General features: G+C 34.5%; 2 protein-coding genes across 4 annotated transcripts; one reads left to right on the forward strand and one right to left on the reverse strand.

The window, feature by feature from the left end:
* Nucleotides 1-965: 965 nt before the first annotated feature.
* On the forward strand, nt 966-20367 carry ine (solute carrier family 6 member inebriated). Of its 3 annotated transcripts, none has more exons than XM_028301094.1 (9): nt 966-1062; nt 11314-11501; nt 15720-15854; nt 15942-16155; nt 16297-16793; nt 17107-17219; nt 17391-17670; nt 18485-18717; nt 18898-20367. In XM_028301094.1, exons 1-9 carry the CDS (start codon nt 1013-1015, stop codon nt 19006-19008), a joined length of 1821 nt encoding a protein of 606 aa, XP_028156895.1. In that variant the 5' UTR covers nt 966-1012; the 3' UTR covers nt 19009-20367. The 3 variants fall into 3 exon arrangements, with proteins under 3 accessions (XP_028156895.1, XP_028156887.1, XP_028156902.1); XM_028301086.1 differs by lacking the exon at nt 966-1062 and adding an exon at nt 2397-2929; XM_028301101.1 differs by lacking the exon at nt 966-1062 and adding an exon at nt 10283-10382.
* LOC114350344 (uncharacterized) lies at nt 19768-21452 on the reverse strand. Its single transcript, XM_028301115.1, has 2 exons — nt 21070-21452; nt 19768-20781 (listed from the first exon to the last, which is right to left on the reverse strand). Exons 1-2 carry the CDS (start codon nt 21242-21244, stop codon nt 20699-20701), a joined length of 258 nt encoding a protein of 85 aa, XP_028156916.1. The 5' UTR covers nt 21245-21452; the 3' UTR covers nt 19768-20698.
* Nucleotides 21453-21596: the final 144 nt, after the last annotated feature.

Consider the following 21596-nt stretch of genomic DNA (forward strand, 5'->3'; position numbering starts at 1 on the left):
TGAAGATTCTCCATTGATCTCTAATGAGGGCTAATACATCTCTAGCCGTCTGTCATGGGCTATAAATACAGGGTGTGGTTTTGTAAAACAACGCCCATCTCAGGGGTGGTAGTAGTATACACGACACTGCTGCACTGATGCCAAAAATATAAAAAAACATATTTCCAAGTTTCATGGAAAATTCCATAATTAAGGAAAATGGTATTATCACGCGGGCGAGCTAGCGGTCAGTCTTCCTGGTCTTCCGGGGCGGTGGCCGCATGTGCTCGATGGTGTAGCGGGGTAAGCGGGGGTGGTGCGGGCGGTAACAAGCGCCGTCTAGAAAGTTTTAGGAGATGTTTGAACAAGGTTTTTTACTAATAAAGTAATTAGATTACATTATGTTTTTCTTGTAATTACTTTCATGTGTACTACCCCTGAGATAGGCGTTGTTTTACAAAACCACACCTTGTATAATGCTGTAAAGATGATTCTGATTTTCAAAATAACTTTATAAAATTGTCGCAAAAAATATATTCTATAAACTTCACGAGATGATGATCATCTATCTATGAATAGCTTCAGTCAGACATTGTGTGATGATTCCAAGATGTTTTTACGCATTTAGGTAAGCCTCACGTGTTTCGCCCACTTCCATATTGATTTGGCGTTTTTAAACCTCATCTATGATGTTGATTCTTGCTGAGTGTATGGTGTTAACTGTTGAATAACGATGTCTTCCAACCAAATCCAAGTTCAATAAAATATTTCGCACACTCTTTGGTCACATAAAGAGGATCTAATTTAATTATGGACGTTCAAAATAGATATCCTGGTGACAAACGTCACCAACAAAAGTTATTATGAATGCTCTTGCAAATCGCAAGTGATAATGACTGGGGAACGAATAGGAAATTAGCAATTGTGCGGAGGCGCGGCCGAAGGCTGATCATGAGCACTCAGTTTTCTCAACTCAGTTTGATGTGTGGCCCTTGACTGGTGCCAATCACAGTTCGGTTGGGAAATCGGTAACATGTCACGCGGGTTGATACCTTCGCCAAAGAAAAAATATAATCCAATATGGTAAGTTTTTTAATTCAAAATTTTTATCTTACATTTTTTAAAGTGCAAAATGTGCCTGATTGACGAATACTATGGGTTTTTGGACCAAAATTTATTCCCAAAGCAATTAAAAATGTTAATTTAAAGTTTCAAATTTCCAACAAACAACAACGTTACTGGCACTTACTAAGGGTATTCACCGATTTTCCATCACGGTACAATGGATTTGCCAGCTGCTGTTGTGTGGTGTTTTTTTTTTTTAATTTTGCAAACATTTAATTAATCACACTACTAAACCTAATGTTGTTATTCGTCAAGACTTTTAACCATAGTAACTTCTGCGACTTTTCTCTCAAAAAACGTTTAAATACACTTTTTATTATAAAAATATGCATAACCTACCACATACATAGAACGAGAACTATTTAAAAATATTTTGATTTAAATTTTCTTTTCATTAAAACTTCAAGAATTAAGCTTTCTTGAACGACTTTTAGTATGTAGTTACAGAATAGATGTGGTGGCAGGCCTTTGTTCAAACGATCATTGCAAACGTTGTGATAGGGATAGAGACATGAGATTTATGGTACCATAGCAAAGGTAATACGATAGAGAATAACACAAAGTAATAAAAAACACCTGTTATAGGGTCATTTTTTGGAGTTATCAAATAACCAAAAAAACACGAATTTAAATGCAGATTTTTTTAAGTAACATTTTTTAATAAAAAAAAATACATAAAATACCCAGAAAATTTTGGCATTTTCTGGGTATTTTATGTATTTTTTTAATATCGCCTGTTATTAAGCATTATTACTGTTTTTATTTTATCAGGATATACCTCTTAGTTTAAAAGTTATTACGTTTTCTTTACATATACATAATAATAAAAGAAAGAAAAAAAACATCATTTCACATATGCACTTTATCAAGACTCACACTGTATTGTAGCTGATACTTCCTGATTTCTATTGTATTAGATCCTGTGTCAGACGACAATTTACAAAAAAAAATTGTTGAAAACTTATCCATTCCTGCATTGAGGATCTATTCTGCAAAACTACTTACCTATCGACTCTATCCTAGCTAATAACGATTGGGAATTTACTGTAAATTATTTCTAGATCGCTCACTACATTCGAACAAAGATTTTATAATGACACCCATGTAAAATAATGATATCCGCAGCGATATTGTCGAGTACAGCAGTTTGTCATAATGACTGGTTTAACCCTGAAAAACGCAGGCGCAACGCTACGTAACGCGGCCACGACAGCGCATGCGCGGCCCTCCGCCCTCCCCCCTTCCTGCTGCTCCCCACTACTAGAATCGCACTTTGTTTACCAATTACTGCGATTGACGAATCAGTCTGCCGGCCATCTAAACCGCCGTCGCTCGCAAGCGCCGGTTTTTATTGCGAGTCGCGCGTCGCCATCGACGCACGCGGCTACAGTCACCGCGACATGACACTGTGACGTGATAATATGAGTAGAGCCGAAGTGTCGGCGGAAGCCGCCGCGCCCAGCGTGGCGATCCACGTGGATCAGTATGAGGATCAAGCAGAAGAGAACTCAAAGCTTCTTGACCTGCACGCGCCAACGCCGATCGTAACGCCCTCTGGACAAATGCGCAAAGTCAAGAGCTTCACAGATACACACAGAATCCGCGATGTGAGTGCTGCTTCTGGTGCTGCTTCAGCCCGCTGTCTGCGGCCATATGACCAAGTGAATATTTATCCTGAAGGCTCTGATAGTGGCACGCAATATGGTGCTCAATCTGTTCGATCTCTCGCCTCGATCGGGATGGGATGCACAGACGGACGAAAAATGGTTATTAAACGGGTACCAACATCGCCTACGGAACTGTTCCATCTAGTACGTCCTCCTACGTGAGTATCTCCGCGAGTGAGACATCCTCTGGGTTGCTCTATTATTCAATTGGTTTAACTGTCATCTTTGTCTTCGTATCCTACACCCATTGTAAGGTTCAAGAGACTTGACTTTGGTCTAAACAGACAAATATTACAGGGCTTTAAGTAGAAAACTTTTTCATTTATTCAATCGTGTGCAGAATAAACTTACTAAACGATTTTAAAGGTTATCAGGCTACACAGATCGTTTAAACTATGCATCTCAATTAGAACATCAGCCTATGTTTATTTAAATGGAGAAAGTTTGTACAAATTTGGAAGTTGCGGCTCTCATTAGTTTGTCTATAGTAAAACTCTAGATTCTAATATTTTGAGAGAAATATCTACAAAGACTTATTTAGCTTTTGTGCCTGACATATGGTCTATGTAAGTAAACTAATAAAACATCAAATGATAATTTCAAACAATAAATGGATATGTTGCAAATTTAATGTATGCAACAATGTTGTTAATAAAGTAAATTGTAATTACTTTGATACATAAAATGTATTTCAATGTCTAGATGGGTATTTATTTTAAGATTTAAAATAAGTCTTTAGATAACTTTCATTTGTATTGTAGATGAACAACGGCATAAAAATAGATTATTCATACATTAACCTTGTTCTTATCTTCACTCACTAACTAGGGAAATTAATTATGACATGGACGTGTGTGTGTACAATGCTAAATTTATTAATATTGTAGTTTGATCGAGACAAGGATTTCAAAATTTCACGTAGCAAAGTTGAGAATCATTTACTTTCAACCTAACAATACAAGCTAAGACGATATCATTAAAGAAACTAGATTGGATATGGCCTTCTCTTGACTCTTATTGCAGATCCTTTTAGTGTAAAAATTTAAAAGTATAACTTTCAAATAAGTTGATATGTATACTAATAAATTATTAGGTACTTGTCAAATTACATTTTCGTAAAGTCTTACACATAAACATAAAACAGTTATAAAATAATTTTGTTCTCCCTTGCTTTTGGGCCTCTGTCCCTGTTGCATGTTTCGAAAAATAGACGGCACCAAGGTTCATTGTTCATAAACTTTCGTAATTCATTTATGGGAAAGTACGAGTATCGTTCGTTCGTTCGTTTCAGCCGTAAGACGTCCACTGCTGGACAAAGGCCTCCCCCAAGGATTTCCACAAAGACCGGTCTTGCGCCGCTTGCATCCAGGTACCTCCCGCGACCTTCACCAGATCGTCGGTCCACCTAGTGGGAGGCCTGCCCACGCTACGTCTACGAAGTGCGAGTATATTAATACATAATGCTATAATCTTGTAAACTTATCAAAAAAGAAACTGACTGAGAATCTTGCTCTGTGTATTATAAGAAAACCTAAAATATCCTGAAAATCTAGCAGATTTTGTGTTTAAGTTAAACTTGAGCGTGTAATAGAGCTTTTAGACTGAAAAAAAGAATTTCATTAATGTTTAAGTATTTCATGAAAACATTAAATTGCAGTGTAAGTATAACTACAATATTAATTTCAGGATTTTACAACTTCCTGTTGTTTCAAATCTAAGGCTCTGGTCTGACGAAAACAGCATAATTTTAAACTAAATCAGTGGTCACAGTTAGTTATAATTAGTGAGTTATAATCCTATTGAAATGTTACGACTTTTGTCCTTCGTTATTGGTGGAATCTCTAAGTTAGATTTTTTAACAAGAACAAACGGAAAATCGTCAAACTCTAATCGCTTTCTGAAAGAACTTTTATAGAGACAATTTTAAATATATATTTAGACATCGTAAACCAAGTTATTATTTTTTAAGAGTTAATGTAATTACAAGCAGGATTAATAAGTATAAAATTTATTTTATTTTCCTGTAGAGCTTGTTGTAAACAATATACATAACATAATGTATGTAAGTACTAGATTGTTGTATAATGTTCAGGGGGCAGGTCTACCGGACCGACATAATCTGTCACTCACTTTTGATGAATAATATAAATAGCCGATAAGGCATTAATTACTGTCAATGAATTATACCTACTTATGTTTAGGTAGTAACATTTCACATATTTTATTCAACAATAACAATGATTAGCAGTGAAGTCCATTGACTGTACCATAATTAAATTTGTTAATTTGAAATAAAATTACGATTCTATTAAATATGACTCTACCTACATAAGTATTCAGGGAATTATGTTTGAATCATAGATATATATTTTATGAAAAGATAATAATTCAGGCAATAGGTATTATCGATTTTCTTTAGCACGAATAGGTTGTCCGAATTGGCGCCTACATTTATCAAAACACCCAAACCTACTGCACGGCGAAGAACTGATTATTTTATTAATAATAAAAATATTCTTTTCATACACGATACATCTGTATCCAAGGTTATAAATGTTTACGGTCGAGTAGCTTAAAATATATAAATAATAATTCCGTTTGTCTACATTGGCTTAGTGCGGTAATGCATTGGGTATTTAGATAAATTTACAACGCATATTACACAATGATTTTAAAAATGACGTACCAGCTGAAACTGGTTAATATTCAAGTAATTTTTGTAATAACAAAATGTGAAATTTGATCTGTCTTTCTCTTGAAAAAAAAACATACGTAAAGATCTCTACATTATGTGTCATTATCATTAGCTCTGCGTTTACATATTTATGATGGCTAAACTCTCAGTCACATTTTTCTTTTTTTAACTCTTGTACAGGTTATTCGTATAGGTAAAAGGTATTTCAGATGTTTAACAACGTAGCGATAAACATTCCTAAAAATATTATCAAGACGAAGACTAAAATCTAGATCCTAGTGCGCTAACTAGCTAGAAACAATAGAAAAATGACAGTAACAGCACCTAATCAAATAATTAGGCTATTTAGATGGATAAAATTGACACAGGGCTATAAGAATATACAAAGAGAGAGAGATGGACTGATGTAGAGTTAGGAAATTCGACAAATTAGGACGGATCCGATACATATAAAATGCGAAATGTTTTCTCCTGCTATTTTGTTTTTATTTTCATAAGTTTTTTCTGTCATTGTTAATTGACGTAAGAGTGTTGTCATTCGGCTCTATGCGTCCTTTTGGCCAATTTCAATTTTAACAACTACAAATTTTGTTAACATGTTAGACGCAAATAGTCTTTTAACAGCGTCCACTTCAGAATATGACCATTGTTCTCTCAAAGTTACGTCATTCTTCTCTCAAGTTCATTACTGAAATATTTTTACTTCTAAGGAAGTCATTACAGGATTTGTCAATTTCATCAAAATAAATGTAAACAATTTATTGTGTTGTTTTTACTGTATCTTTAAAATAAAGTAAAGATGTTATCTGTTAGATACGATATCGTCAAGTGCTATTAATTATCGGCAATCCTTAGTAGACCATTGATAAAGTTCATTAGGAAACGTTTTTGTTCATCTACCTGTTTAATTTAGGCCTTTAATATTATGATTGATATTGAAAATAGTCAATATTTAAAATAAAATCACCTCACACCACATAATTTTTTTTAAAAGATTAGCTATAATAATTACTGAAGTGATGCAATAATTTTTATAGCTAATCTTTTAGAATACATTTAAAAATAACTGCCTAATGTCATCATTTTTATACTGAGCTGTAGTGAATTCCTGTTTGAGTTGTAAGTATTGACTAGACCAGGTACTAAAGCAAGTTTTTCAGTTTCCAAAAACAATTTACTTTATCAACATCGTGTACCTAATGTTTATCTATTTTTGTTTTAAAGGATTTTACCTACTGTAATCGCTTGATCTGAATTCAGTAGCATTCATTCATTTGTTGACACGCAATCAACAATTTGCACAATAATACATCAATTTAAACTGACACAGCTTACGATTGATGAATTGATTTATAGTACAAGACTACGGGAGAAAAATATAAGAGAATGACAAAAATAAATTTAATTTAAATCCTTCCTGTATAAATTTATTACTTTTGAAAATAGAAGCAAATAACGTTGATGAAACGCATTACAGATCAATATTAATAACCTCCTGAAATATAACACCATGCATAAAAAGCTAATTAAAATTTTATATTGGCAACGGATGTGCAATTTTAAAAGTATTCATGGGTTTATAAATTAAATGAGAAAATCCTAACAGTTTTACAGAAGAGGTATGTAATTTTACCTGCCACATTTTCTAGAACATTTACGACATTGCTTGTAGCATGAAAACAATGATAAATGTATTAATACACGGAAAAATTAAACAATAGGGAAGTTCAAATTTAATGCACGACCCATTATAATAAAAAATAAAGATGTTATCTCGATTTATTACCAGCAAGCGTAGCAAAATTATTTGTTGTTACTAAACATGAGGACATTTTAGCGTTACGAGGGATTTATCACTGTGCGTCAAATGCCGGTAAAATTTTGACAGAATATGAGGCTATCCAAAATCCTATAAGACCACAAGGATTAGAGGGAGTCTTGGCCGTATGACCTTCAAGACAGGAGCTGATAAGACTGCAACACTATCTATTCTCACATATCTCTCATACGATGACGCGTATACGATTGATCATCCGCCGGCCTTATCACTGCCTACTTGATAATAATGATTTTAAAACGTTTACCAACCTATACATAGTGACAGCTGACATTATAATATTGGTTTGATTTGAATGTCAAATAAGTATTGCATGCGCAGTGAATTTAACATACACTTAAAATTTTGTTAGGTCATAATAATCAATTTACACTAATAACTAATGCCGAAAGATAAGCAATTGCATATGCATGATAAGAACCAATGCTAGTAATTATAATTATCCATGGTGTAACGTTTATACACTCGCGAGCAAAACTATGGAATCACTTACATGTAATTGTTTCCACGCGATCTTGTGTACTAACTAATTTGTTAGTAACAATAAAAGTGGTACCATTTAAAAGATTAAACTTTTAACTTTAATGATACCAAATTCATTTAAATCACATAGGTATTTAAAAAGATATACCGGCTGATGTGAAGAAGTAAGGAAAAAGACGAGTATCAACTGTTTGATACGTCGCGAGTTACGGCCTATTTACCCCCAATAAAAGCACTTGTTTTCGGATTTTTGCTTTCACACGTTGATCCATACACATCTCCGCTTCTTTTGACACTTTACCTGGGATTCTACACCTACAGAAGCAGCACAAATCGTTGCACTATTGCAAGAAGGGCTCAGCCAGCGGGCTGTCGCACGTCAGCGCCACATAAGCCAGTCCTTGGTTTCGAAAGTTTTGAGACGCTTTTGGGAGAGATGGGTGGCTTTATCCCGATACCAAGATCTGATCAGCACCGGTGCACATCGCAGAGGGATGACCGTTTTTTCATGTCAACCTCTCTACGAAATCGTCATTTGACTGGTATCGACGTCCAGAAAGAGCTCAGAAATGTTCGTGGGATAGCTGTTAGCAAGTGGACAGTTTGTCTAAGACATAAGCAATCGAATTTGATTCCAAAAAGACTTGCCACAGGCTCGAAACTGACGGCAGGTCACCGACAAGCACGCTTTAAATTTGCTGGTGCCACTTTTATTGTTACTAACAAATTAGTTAGTACACAAGATCGCGTGGAAACAATTTCATGCAAGTGATTCCATACTTTTGCTCGCGAGTGTAGAATTGTAAAATAATGATGCCCAATAAATCTAAATAACCTACAAATTATCGAATACGTTGGTCTCAATGGCTATTTTCGTAACAGTGCTATATTGCTCACGTGTGCGTATGAAAAAGCAGGTAAAGCCGTTAAGCTGTATGACGTCACAATAACTGCCATCATTGTAGGTCATCTATCTCTAATTCAAACAACTCACAGTTATCAAGGTTATGTTGGGGTTTTGGCGGAATTTTATCGCTTAAAACCCTTTTGAGGCAATCAACATACATGAATATTTACGTTGAAGGGCTTCAGTAATGTGCTTGCCAGTGGAAAAAGGAGAATGCCAATTCTGGTACCCATCTACCCGCCTCCAATGGCTTTCATCGCACACAGAAAAACTATTCTAAAAATCTTGCCGATTTTATCCAGAATTTTATATTCTTGTAAAACGTCTTAAATTATTTTTACAATCAGTCTATTTTTCAAAACGTTTGTTGTTGACCGGCATCATCTTCATATCAACCCTGTGTTATTTTGATCAGATGAAATATCAGAAAAAGTCAATCGTGATTTCTTGTCTCACAATCATTTCATTATTTTATCTATCTATTCTGTGCCCAAGGTACCTACTTCGTCTGGCATCATCTTGTTAGCGGCTGTTCCCATTTTTCATTGCCCTTACTTGCACTTACTCTACATCCATCCGTCCGTACCTTACGGATATGAGAAAATGAGGTTCAATTAATGAAATGAATCAAATGAGTTGTCGGAGATCTTTAAAAATGCGATAAATTCTCCCTGCCCTTTTATCTCGTATAATGTCTTCCCGGTTACTTATATGGCGAACTTAAAACTTCCTTGTATTTCATCGTGTTTATGTAGGTATTTATTATTATGGGAAAAGTAAAAGTTCTGCATGGCATGATTTTGTGGCATTGACTACTTTTATTATCTTTTTATACGAGTATCTTACATTTCTTACTAAATAAATAACATGACATTTCATACGAAACCCATCGTAAACATTTTCTTAGTTATCAGAGACATTTAAAATCCCACACGTTAATTTTTACAAATATTAGCTGTAGGTATGTACATTTTATTATTCAGTAAACTTATGTCTATAGAAACAATAAAAATAGTAATTTCCACAATTAAGATTAGTCTCTATCTATTTTAATATTATAAATGCTAAAATAACTTTGTCTTTTATATTTTCACAACTTTAAAGATATGGAAACGCATATTGATTCTAAAAAGAAAAGGTGTTTTCAGTATTTTATTTTTATAACTATTTTTAAGCTTTCATCGTATGGAGACAATTTCTACGTTTATTTGTATATTAATTTCTTTAAAATTGCCTTTGGTCGCGTAAACCGCTGAACAGAATTTGATGATACTGGTATACTTAGTATGAAGATAAATTAAAAAACAGGCAAATGGCCGCAAATAAACAACACAGACAAAGTCGCGAGAACCATATAGTTAGATCATAATAAGAATTGCAGTAATTAACTTCACTTTGGATTAGCTCGCAAATCTTATAATATGTACTCTTACTTTAACAATAAAACGGCTTTATAGTGGACTTAAATTTTATAGTAAGTAATTATCTAAATCTCAAACAATAATTCACTAACAACAGTCCAACTGATAAAGATACTTACAGAAGATCTTTGACATTTTATTCTGATCAGTCCCGTGTGCAGTGCGCGTTGCATCGATATTATAAAATTCAGAAAACCTAATCGAACCAGTGCTGCAGTGTCTTACGTACTCATTTTAGAATGAATGATGCGCTTTACAATAATTTTACGTGCGTACTTTTTTTTATTTATAATCTAAATAAGTAATATTTTTTTACGATTAACTTATAATCTCTAAACATAAGTACGGTTGCGAAGCGATTTGTTTTTTTCTATTATTCGAGAGAGTTTTTATATCTTTCAAATCATCTGTGATCGATGTTTGTGATCGATATATGCCGAAAAAGATTGAATGGGGAGATAGAGAAAGCACTGACATGACGATCCATTCGAGTGTTTGTGCTGTTGCAACCAGATTGCAACACAGATTATATTAAAGAACCGTTTTCAGGTTTCTTCCCTTGAACGTATGTAGAACAAACCTATTCATAGAAAGTTCACCTTTATTCGAAAATTCAGTTTTCTAGACTTTGTAAATACTTACAGGCACATATTGCGAAAATACAGAATACAGAATATTAAAAAAAACTACTGAAAAAATGCTGAAATACCACTATCGCCATAACTAATGGTTTTATTTTAGCTCTCCAAAAAAAAAATACAATTTTATGATATCGTTACGAATATACTTAAATACAATACCTATCTGAACACGTGTACTATGCCGATTAATCATAATTATTATGGAATTTACTTAGTCAATAAAACGTTTTTTATCTAAATATATAAAAGGAGAAACTGACTGACTGACTGACAGATCAACGCACAGCCTAAACGGCTAAACGTAGGCACTTGAAATTTGGAAGGGACGTAGCTTAGGTACCGTAGAGGTGCACTAAGAAAGGAATTCCCGAAATTCCCACGGGAACGGGAATTAGCGGGAAAAACGGGATTCACGCGTACGAAGTCGCGGGCGGCCGCTAGTTAAGATATAAAAACGCTTTCACGTTTTTTTTACCCGAGTACGCCAGATGGAAAGTTATGTTTTTCGAGTGTATGTATGTATACAGGTAAATTAATGTAAAACTTTTTCATTTACAGGCCTCCCGATGAGGATACGGCTTCACATGAGAGCTGCGAAGAAGAAGAGGAAGAAGCCGACCACCACCTAAAGCCACGCCGACCGTTTTGGGCCAACAAAATCCAATTCGTGCTGGCTTGTGTTGGCTACTCGGTGGGACTGGGAAATGTTTGGCGATTTCCTTATCTGTGTTACAAAAGTGGCGGAGGTGAGTAACCGTACTAGACTGAATTTCCGGACATTATTCATTGAAATTTGTACAGTTATTTTTCTTCCAAATTGTCTCTTTATTTCCGAAAAATTCTAATGAGTCTGGCGACACTTCAAACCATTATTTGTACATCATAAAGTACGAAGATTCATAAGATTAGTCTTGTATGTAATGTGAGTCAATGTCATTTAAAGTCAATTTGTCTCAAAGAAAAATGTTTGGCCTTTGCAAAGTATATTAGACCATAAACTGTGTAATATTTGTAACTATAGAAACCGCACCAGCTGGTTAAAGTGGGATACTCATAAATTAGTTGGTCATGTCGTAGTCCTTTCCTTTCGCAATGTTTAATGTTTAGCTTACCGCCGATTAGACAGTTTTATACGGGTAGGGCAAAGGTGTTTAAATAATTAACGAGGATTCGCTGGCGGCACATTTAACCTTTTTTTGTATATCTGTTACAGGAAATGTATGAAATCCGCCATTGTATACAATTCCTAGGAATTGTGTATAAGTCCTAAAATCACCCGGAAATGTGTGATGTAAATTATATTAGACACATTTCCTAGGAAAATTACACATTTCCTAAATGGCAATCGGAAATGTAATTAAGATTTCAATAAATACGCGTGGACATGCGGTGCAAGGGGAGGATATTGCATCATCCGATTACGCGGGGTCTCTATCGAATCGCCAATTTTTTTGTACGCCTAGTTGTCTATGGCACACAAATTTTAAGCCTAAATTTTTTAAACAAAATTATTTTATTTACGCCACTTTTTTTCTCCGAAACTTAAATGGCGCTACCGCCGCGGCAGCTGTGTATGTGTAAGGTCGCAAGTCTAACCTAACCTAACCGAGACTTTGTTATCCAGCTACAGGAGTACTAAAACCTTCATGCCAATAATAAATTAAGAGATGTTAAAATTAGGGATTTCCAATACTTCAGCGTATTATGCGTAATGCCGAAAGAAAGGTATGCCAATAAATTTTAGGCAATTATTTTTTTCGGCCAAAGTATAATAGTGCGAAAACAACTGTCAGGCTAAACAATATTTATAATAATTGTGAGTTAAAAGTACCTATCGGCCAATATGGTTTGGCTAAATGAAATTTCAGGCGTACCGAGGGGCACCCGATCACGCGACCGCGCTTTTGCCGCTTAGTTTTATACATTTCTTAATACAATATTGGAATTCTATAAAATTCCTAGGAAAAGTATACATTTCCTAGGATATGTGCGTATTGTGCGTGGTATTAAAAAATCTCTGAAGCAATATTTTATACATTTCCTAAATAGCTTCGTAATTGTATACATTTCCAAGGAATAGTATACAATTCCTAGAATTCATAAATTTTATTTTATTTTATTTATTACGGTATACCAACAACATTACATTTCCTGTAACATATCTAATAAAAGACAAAAACGTGACATTCTTTCCGAACTCCAAGAGCAATGGTATAATTTTTTTCGAGTAATTTGAATTCACTTACCCTCTTGACACACTTGGCACGATTTTGATGAGCAGTGTCACCGAACTTATACTTGTTTATATTAATACATAAAACAACTACAAGCCACTATGAATTAAACAATTAAGAATGACCAGCTAAGTTATTTTCCATCGAATCCAGGTCGTAGGTATATAAGACAATTACAAACTTTAGCGTCTAGGTTTCCTTTTGCAAATAAAGTTTGTCTAGAAGTATAATGTAAAAGTTAAAAACGTTACTTTAAAAATCAACTTACTTCTATCTGATGAGGACAGCCCACATTCTAACAGCATTCATTTCTGGAAAAAAATGTATCACTCTTAAAATATTTGTTTAAAAGAGACACCATAAACAACTTCTTTACCGGCTTAAAATTTTAGGGCTAGCTATATTATATTCGATATCGAATATTATATGATAAAATTATGAGTATTGTCGGAACTCTACACACCTTTTTTTTCGCGTGGGGTTATAAAATGTATGACGTATCAATATTATTGTACGGAGCCGACTGCTTCACGCCTGTGTCTCTTCTATCAGTGTAATTTGTCTCATTAAGGCGACAAAAAAGATCGTGCTCTCCGTGGCATTGTGTGGGAACGACAAAAATATAATATGTAACTGGGCACCGCAGCTAACTGGGTGTGATGAACAAATCCACACCTTTTAATAATAAATAATTACATACGCACGACCCGATTGTAATCATAAATTCACGTGTTATTGATAAAATCTGTTAACAGTCTATGACATTATTATAAGAATCGTGATAAAATTATTAGCGCTCATTAAAATTTTGAGTGACTGCTATCCGGAAAATAACTGCGAAAAGATTCTTCGACCCAGAATCAATTTCGCATTATATTTCGTTGGGTATCCCTAATGCGGAAAATCCTTTATTCATTTTGATATTCTATTTTTTCAATGTAGATTTTTGTTTTAATCTAAGTGACTCTACTTATAGACTAAGAGCTGGTGAACGCCAGACCTACGTCATTTTATAAAAGCTGAAAGTTTGTCAGCGTATGCTCCCAAATATAGGAAATTATTATGTTGGTGAATTATGAAGTTTGGGTCATGGTGGCTTTGGGAGCTACCCTAAAAAAACGGTCTGGCAAGGAGTTGGAACTGTCAAAACTGTCTGGCTGGTGGGGAAAATACTTCTAATTATTGCCCAAATATTATACATAAAATTCAGATTTTATAGTATAACGTAAGTCTAACTTTTACGGTGGCTTTTTCTGTATATTCAATAGACTGTAATTTTACTATCGTTATACACCATTAAATCTGATTTTTATGTATAATATTTGGACAATAATTAGAAGTATTTTCCCCAACAGCCAGACAGTTTTGACAGTTCCAACTCCTTGCCAGACAGTTTTTTTTAGGGTAGCTCCCAAAGCCACCACGACCCAAACTTCATAATTCACCAACATTATATCCTATATTGGGAGCATACGCTGACAAACTTTCAGCTTTTATAAAATGACGTAGGTCTGGCGTTCACTAGCTCTTAGTCTATTAGGAACGTAATATGTTTCTCCTAAGAGCGTGAGTCTTTTTTATTCATCAGACCTGTCTTAATTTATGACGATTTACAAAACGCTGCCAGTACGATTATTTTCTCATAAATTGGTATAGTACTTAGGTAATAAATAATCTACATATTTTGCGGATTATTAACTTGCATTACCAGAAGATAATTCGGTCAAGAATCAGCTAGGTATACATTTTTACCTGCATTTCTTTAAAGATTTTTTTATATTCTCGATTCCTAAGTAAGTAGGTACAACTAAATTAGGTAGAAAAAGTTATTTAATAAACGCGTAAAGCGTAAAAATTAAAAAAGTTGATGTCAATACTTTGTTATAGTTTATTTATCGCCTGTATGTTATTGTTAGCATTGGAAGACGTGTTGGATAATCCACAAACACACGTCAGTAAATAACAAGTCGTGATAGCTTAAATGTTTGTGTCTCCGGCCGCTAAATATCACTGTTTCACACCTGGGCACCAACGCGGGCTAAATAATACCTACCACGGTGTGAATTATATCTGATGCGTTCGGTAAACTGATACTTTCCCAGCAGTTCTCACCAGATATCATATGCTTTATAACGAACTATTATTTTACCGCTTACCAAGTGTGTAATTAGATAAAACATACTCAGTACATCAGCATATCCTACACACCTTTATTCAGCCACGTTTCCTGCTTACAAATTCTTCTATGTAACTACCATTTATCTAAGATTACAATGATTTAGATATGTAACTGGTATAAATATACCTAGTTGTCTATTTTATATTTCAATCTTATCGTTTTTTAATCTACTAATCGGGACGGTTTTCATAAAAAGGCACACCGTGGTTCAGTCAGTCATAAGATCAAAGCACACTTGAAAACAATAAAAGCAAATTATCCTTTGGACAAATGAGTCGGTTAATTTGTACCAGTTCCTGTGGGTCAATTCATTGGTATCAAGGACACGTGCGGAGCGCAAGCGTAGGAAACATCTAAATTACATCTATATAGATACCTGCTTCTCATAAACTACATACTAGTTACTAAGAATAAAATTACTGATTTTCACAGATCCAGTATAAATTAATTTGTACAAAATATTGATGAACATTTTAATACACAACCTAGAACATAATCGACTAGGACTCTAGGTAAAAGCAAATAACTAAAAATGTATTCTTTGTTCGCAGGTGCATTTCTCATTCCTTATTTCATAATACTCTTGGTGTGTGGCGTTCCTATGCTGTTCATGGAATTGGCTGTTGGACAATATACGGCGCATGGACCCATAGGGGCTCTCTCACAAATATGCCCCCTATTCAAAGGTAATAAAATCGCATTGTGAAAAAAATACTTGCAATAGCGCACAAAATTGTGCAGATTACATATACTAAATACAATCCTTTTTACAGGTGCTGGGCTTGCAAGCGTTGTGATATCCTTTCTAATGTCTACTTACTATGCTGTGATAATAGCATGGGCGATTTACTATTTCTTCACATCGTTTAAGTCAGAAGTACCGTGGGCTAGTTGCTCGAACAGATGGAACACAGCCCAGTGTTGGGTGCCGCAGCACAACTACACGAAACCGAATGGATCTCAGACACCTACCGAACAATTCTTCGAGTAAGGTTTGCTTTTTTAGTAATGGATGAATTAGCGTAAAAATATTTAGTTATTTTCATTTTTCAAAAGTTCAAAATACCTACGAGTAATTTACTTTTCGAATATGCTGCTTTACTCAAAATGCTATATTTATACTTTCAGGAAAAAAGTCCTGAATATTAGCAATGGGATCGAATTTCCTGGTGGCATGCGGTGGGAATTAGCAGCTTGCTTAGTCTGTGCTTGGGTGTTAGTATACTTCGCCCTCTGGAAGAGCATTAAATCATCCGCCAAAGTTCGTTACATCACGACAACACTACCATTTCTACTGATTATAGTGTTCCTGGGGAGATCACTAACACTAGACGGCGCTGACGTCGGATTACGATACTTCTTCAAACCCGATTGGGAATTATTAAAACAATCGAGACCATGGGTGAATGCAGCGTCTCAGATCTTTAACTCCATCGGAATAGCCTTCGGCTCAATGATAATGTTTGCTTCATACAACAGATTTGACAATAACTTCCTACACGATACGCTGGCCGTATCACTGGTCAATGCGGTTACTAGCCTTATAGTAGGAATTTTCACATTTGCAACTATTGGAAATATTGCATTTGAACAGAACACCTCAGTAAAGGACGTAATTGCAGATAGTAAGTATTGAGTTAAAAAATCAGATACCTTTAGTGAATTTGTGCATTGGTCCATTATTTTAAGCGGCCAACAATAACCGCATCTATGTAAAATTTTGATTTCTATTCTTTAACACCTAATCTAATGCTTGAATATAACATATATGTAGTTTGGTGTTAGGTTGACACCTCGTAACTTCTTCAAAGAAAAAGTATAGTAACTAGGTGTCTACGCATAATCCAAAAACTTAATACTAGTCTATATCTACTACTACGACTTCTACTATTACTACGACTATTGCTACGAAACTAAACAAGACATCTCGTTTTACAGGTCCAGGTTTACTGTTTGTTGTGTATCCTCAAGCCATCGCTAAAATGCCAGCGCCACAGTTATGGGCCGTATTATTTTTCTTCATGTTCCTTTGTCTGGGACTTAACAGTCAAGTAAGTATGAGTAACACAACCTATACTTTTCAATGTCGTAAGGTTAGCCAATTTTTTTCTAAAAATAAAATAGCTTAAGCTATCGGTTTCGTAGTGGTTTATTGATTTATGTGCCTTTGCATTACCCGTACCTTTTAGCAAAGCGTCTAACTAAATGTACGTTTATTTCAGTTCGCGATAGTGGAAGTGGTAGTGACTTCAATTCAAGATGGATTTCCTGATATGATTCGACGGAAACTTGTTTATCACGAACTTTTGGTGCTGTGTGTTTGCGGAGTGTCTTTATTGTTCGGATTACCGCATATCATCCACAGCGGAATATACGTGTTCCAGCTAATGGATTACTACGCGGCCTCTCTCAGCATAACATACCTTGCATTCTTTGAAGTCGTGGCCATAGCGTGGTTCTACGGCGTAGGCCGGTTGTCTAGCAATATCAAACAGATGACAGGTCAGTATTGTATCATAATCTTATCCTACTAATATTATAAATGCGAATATTTGTATGGGATGTCTGGATGTCTGGACGTTTGTTACTCTTTCACGCAAAAACTAGAACTACTGAACGGTTTTTGATGAAACTTTACAGTAGGTATTATTGTTAATATTTATAACGATCTGTGACAAACTGAATTTCACGCGGGTGAAGCCGCGGGCAACAGCTAGTCTTCAATAATTTAACAACAGATTACAAGCTGTACAAAACTACACATAAAACTGGTACAAACTATAAATAACTATTCTAAATTACTTACCGACCGACGCGATTTTGTGAGTTCTTTCGTAACGACAGTTTCATCCTACGCTATAACAGTTGACACAAATTCTTTGCGACTTTGCCCCTAATTATAATATTTTCTGCGGTTGTTGCACTTTGACTTTTTTCCTCCTTTATTTTTTTTTTGTTACAAGAGTTACATTATGTATAAGAATATACATTTATATGTGTCTACTTTATTTGACCGAATAAGATGCTCATAATGAATATTTCTTAAATTTTGGATAATCACAGTAAGAGTTAGTTATTTTTGTGTAAAGCGTTTTTCATCTACCTGTATGAATAACTCGCACAATTCGTATTCAGCCCTGTGCATCGCATTTCCGTTTTGTCGTGATGATACAAAGATAACAACTTTTTGCGACTCTACTTAGATCATTCATAAAATATTGTGAATGCCGTCTGTGTAGGTATTTCGTGAATATACCTGTGCTGTGTAGAGTAGATTTACCTACCCTTATTTTAGAGCGACCTATTTCTATTTCAGGACGGGTTCCATCCTTCTACTTCCGGTTTTGCTGGTTGATAGCAACACCGGCGCTTCTGCTGGCCCTGTGGGTGGCCAGTTTAGTGGACTACACCCCGCCCGGGTATCGCCAATATGCCTACCCTGCTTGGGCACAAGTACTTGGATGGATCATAGCTTCATTGTCGTTACTGTGCATTCCTGTATACGCAGTGGTTACGATCGTTAGAGCCCCCGGAAAAAGCTTAGGAGAGGTAATGTATTAAGCTAATACGGATTTTTTTCTAGGCCATAATATTTTTTTAATCTAGTTACAATACTATTACACGGTGATAGGTATTAACCAAACATACCTACAACACCAATATTTTGATACTTTTGATAAACGACACCGACCGGATAAGATAAAGTAATTCCTAATCTTTCTTTTTCAGAAATTCCGTCATTCAATAAGGCCAACTTCAATGTGCGAATGTGGCGTAAGCGGGTGTGATATTTGCTATTCTGAATCAGAGCCTCCAGACGACAAAACGAATATAAACTAGTCTTTATCTTACATACCGTTGTAGGTACATCATTTTATAACAAGTCAGAGAACTTACATAACCAGAATGTATTTACTGCGACTTGTAAGACCGTGTCGATCACGATAAAATAGTCTGTAAGTAGCTATGAATCGAATAAGTACGACTCCGCATTACTTCGTGTGAGAATACAAGTACTTGAAGATATCAAGAATAAACACGACAAAGATATAACAAGACGTTCCTCCTCCATCACATTATCATTAATTTACAATGAGGCAGAGACCGCAATCGACCTTAAACAATAATCATAAATAGCAGTGTGACATACATTTCAACACTCGAAGCTAACGATTCGCTTTACAGAAAATACAATAGTTGGAGATAACGAGCGCTTCAAGAAATTCTCGTGGAATAATATTCTACATTATGTTGCAAATTGTAAACAAGCCTCAAGGAAGAAAGCTAACAAGTGTGATAATGAAATAGTCGGACTTATTTATTCGAAATTAATACACGAAACTATTGGTTTTCACTTTAAATCGAATGCACAATGAAATAAAATACGAACTTATCTACCTAAGGTATAAAGCTATGTATAATCTTTAGGACCAAATCAGTGGAAGTTATGAAACAATTTAAAACTCTTAGAAACTTTCGGATATATTTACGGCAATTATTCTAAAAACTATTTTTGTAAAGCGCTACCGCGATACATACCTAATATCAACTTCCTTCTTGATAGCTACTTCTGTTAATCGTAACTTCCTGCTTATAGTTATTGTGAATGAACTGTATTTGATGTGTAGTTTTATGCCAGGTGCATTTTTTATACAATAAACATGATTTTTTGGAAGAAAAATATCGAAAATCATTCCATTTATCAGTCTTGTTTTTAAAATGAATGTGAGAAGTACAAGATTATGGAGACGTCAATCAAAATATGTGTATGTATTAGAAAAAAAACCTAGTTCCAAAGGTAAATTATTCTATGAGTTCTAAGCAATAAATATTTCAATATATTTGATTGGGTCATTGAAATAATCCTATAAAAAACATTTTAGATATTATATAGGTACCTACTCTATTCAATCCATTGCCACTACTTATTATGTAGTTACCAATTTTTTTTCTCAAAAACATAGATATTAAGAAAAAGATATGAGCTTCGTAATGTGATAACATGTTACATTCCAGTAAATGAATATATTAAGTAAATTATTATTAAGTTATCTTTGGCTATGTACAATTTAATTAAGGAAGATTTTAGTATTATAAATTTTATTGTCAAGAAAAGCAATAATAACAATGAAGGTTGTGCTAATTATATTTATGCTGCAGCAATAAACTTAGATGAAATTTAAAACTATACCATTACAAATACAATACAATCAAATAATAATAACTATAATCTTAATAATCTTAATACTATAATCTTGTGTAAGGTACAACCTATGCAGGGCCCAGACTCCATCAGACATACTTTGGTACAAGAAATACTTGAAATTGAATAATGATTATATAATGTTATAAATAGACATGTAAATATTATACTGTAAATACATGTAATGTCATTGTTACATTAGTGTATAATTAAGAAAATAATAAAACTGAATACAAAAGCATCATTGTTTTATTACAAATTTTCAAGATAATTTATATAAAAACTTATTTCTATGTAATAACTACACTACTTCTACACTAAAAAAGGTTACTTCTTTTTTTTTCGTGGACTCACTTGTTCATCTGCATCATCTTCTTCGTCAATGTCATCCATATCATCCATGCTGTGACCTAAAAAAGAATAAAAAGTGAATTGTAAATAATTTAGTTTATATTGTAGCATTGTATGACTTGATGAATACTCAGTAATTGCTAAATTTAAAAAAATGGTTCAGTAGTTTACAGCTATGTAGCAAAGACCCAGGATCGAATCTGAATTGGGTCATAATCCTATAAATTCTAATCTGCTTAGGACTGAGGAATGCTAGAAGACACGACTAACAATAGTTCCCTCTGAGCTTTAAATAACCGCCCAGTGTTAAGGTTGTAATAAGTTTAATAAAACGAAGCTTTGTTCACCTGAATCTCCATCCCCACATTGTTTTTCGATCAACTTAGTCAGAGCATCATTTGCAGATCGTTGAAACACCTCCAATGATTTTAATAGCTGATTTGTTTGCGTATTGGTTTCTTTAGTTACTGAGTCAATTAGTTTTCCATTTTCGGATACCACTAACTTGATCGCGGACAGCATTGCTCTTTCACAACTTATCCTAACGTAAATGGAGCCAAAGTTACAATTTTCTTATTTCTATTATGGCTAAATTTGAAACTGCTTCAGAATTTCAGATTCAGATTTTCATACAAAAATACAAATTGCGAGCGACCAGCGAGGAAACCAAAACAGCTGATTTTTTGACATTAATGACAGCTGTTTGACACATATACCCAAAGAGTCTATAAACGAAATGGTTCCACCACAAATGTAAAAGATATGCGGATAAGGTTGACAACTGTTTTCAAAAAAAGTTAACCAATAGACTCGCTCATAAATTTAAAAAAAATGTAAATGGGGACGTTTGGCCGAAAATAGAATTTGTTTGAAT

This window comes from Ostrinia furnacalis, unplaced genomic scaffold, assembly GCF_004193835.3.
Source record: "Ostrinia furnacalis isolate ACB-3 unplaced genomic scaffold, ASM419383v2 OfSCF0075, whole genome shotgun sequence".
Taxonomy (NCBI): domain Eukaryota; kingdom Metazoa; phylum Arthropoda; class Insecta; order Lepidoptera; family Crambidae; genus Ostrinia; species Ostrinia furnacalis.

Coding starts and splice junctions, on each gene's coding strand:
- ine (XM_028301086.1), top strand. CDS start 2,526: ATGAGTAGAGCCGAAGTGTCGGCGGAAGCCGCCGCGCCCAGCGTGGCG. Junction 17,220..17,390: donor GTCTGGGACTTAACAGTCAA/GTAAGTATGAGT, acceptor CGTTTATTTCAG/TTCGCGATAGTGGAAGTGGT. Junction 18,718..18,897: donor CCGGAAAAAGCTTAGGAGAG/GTAATGTATTAA, acceptor TTTCTTTTTCAG/AAATTCCGTCATTCAATAAG.
- LOC114350344 (XM_028301115.1), bottom strand. CDS start 21,244: ATGCTGTCCGCGATCAAGTTAGTGGTATCCGAAAATGGAAAACTAATT. Junction 20,782..21,069: donor ATGTGGGGATGGAGATTCAG/GTGAACAAAGCT, acceptor ATTCTTTTTTAG/GTCACAGCATGGATGATATG.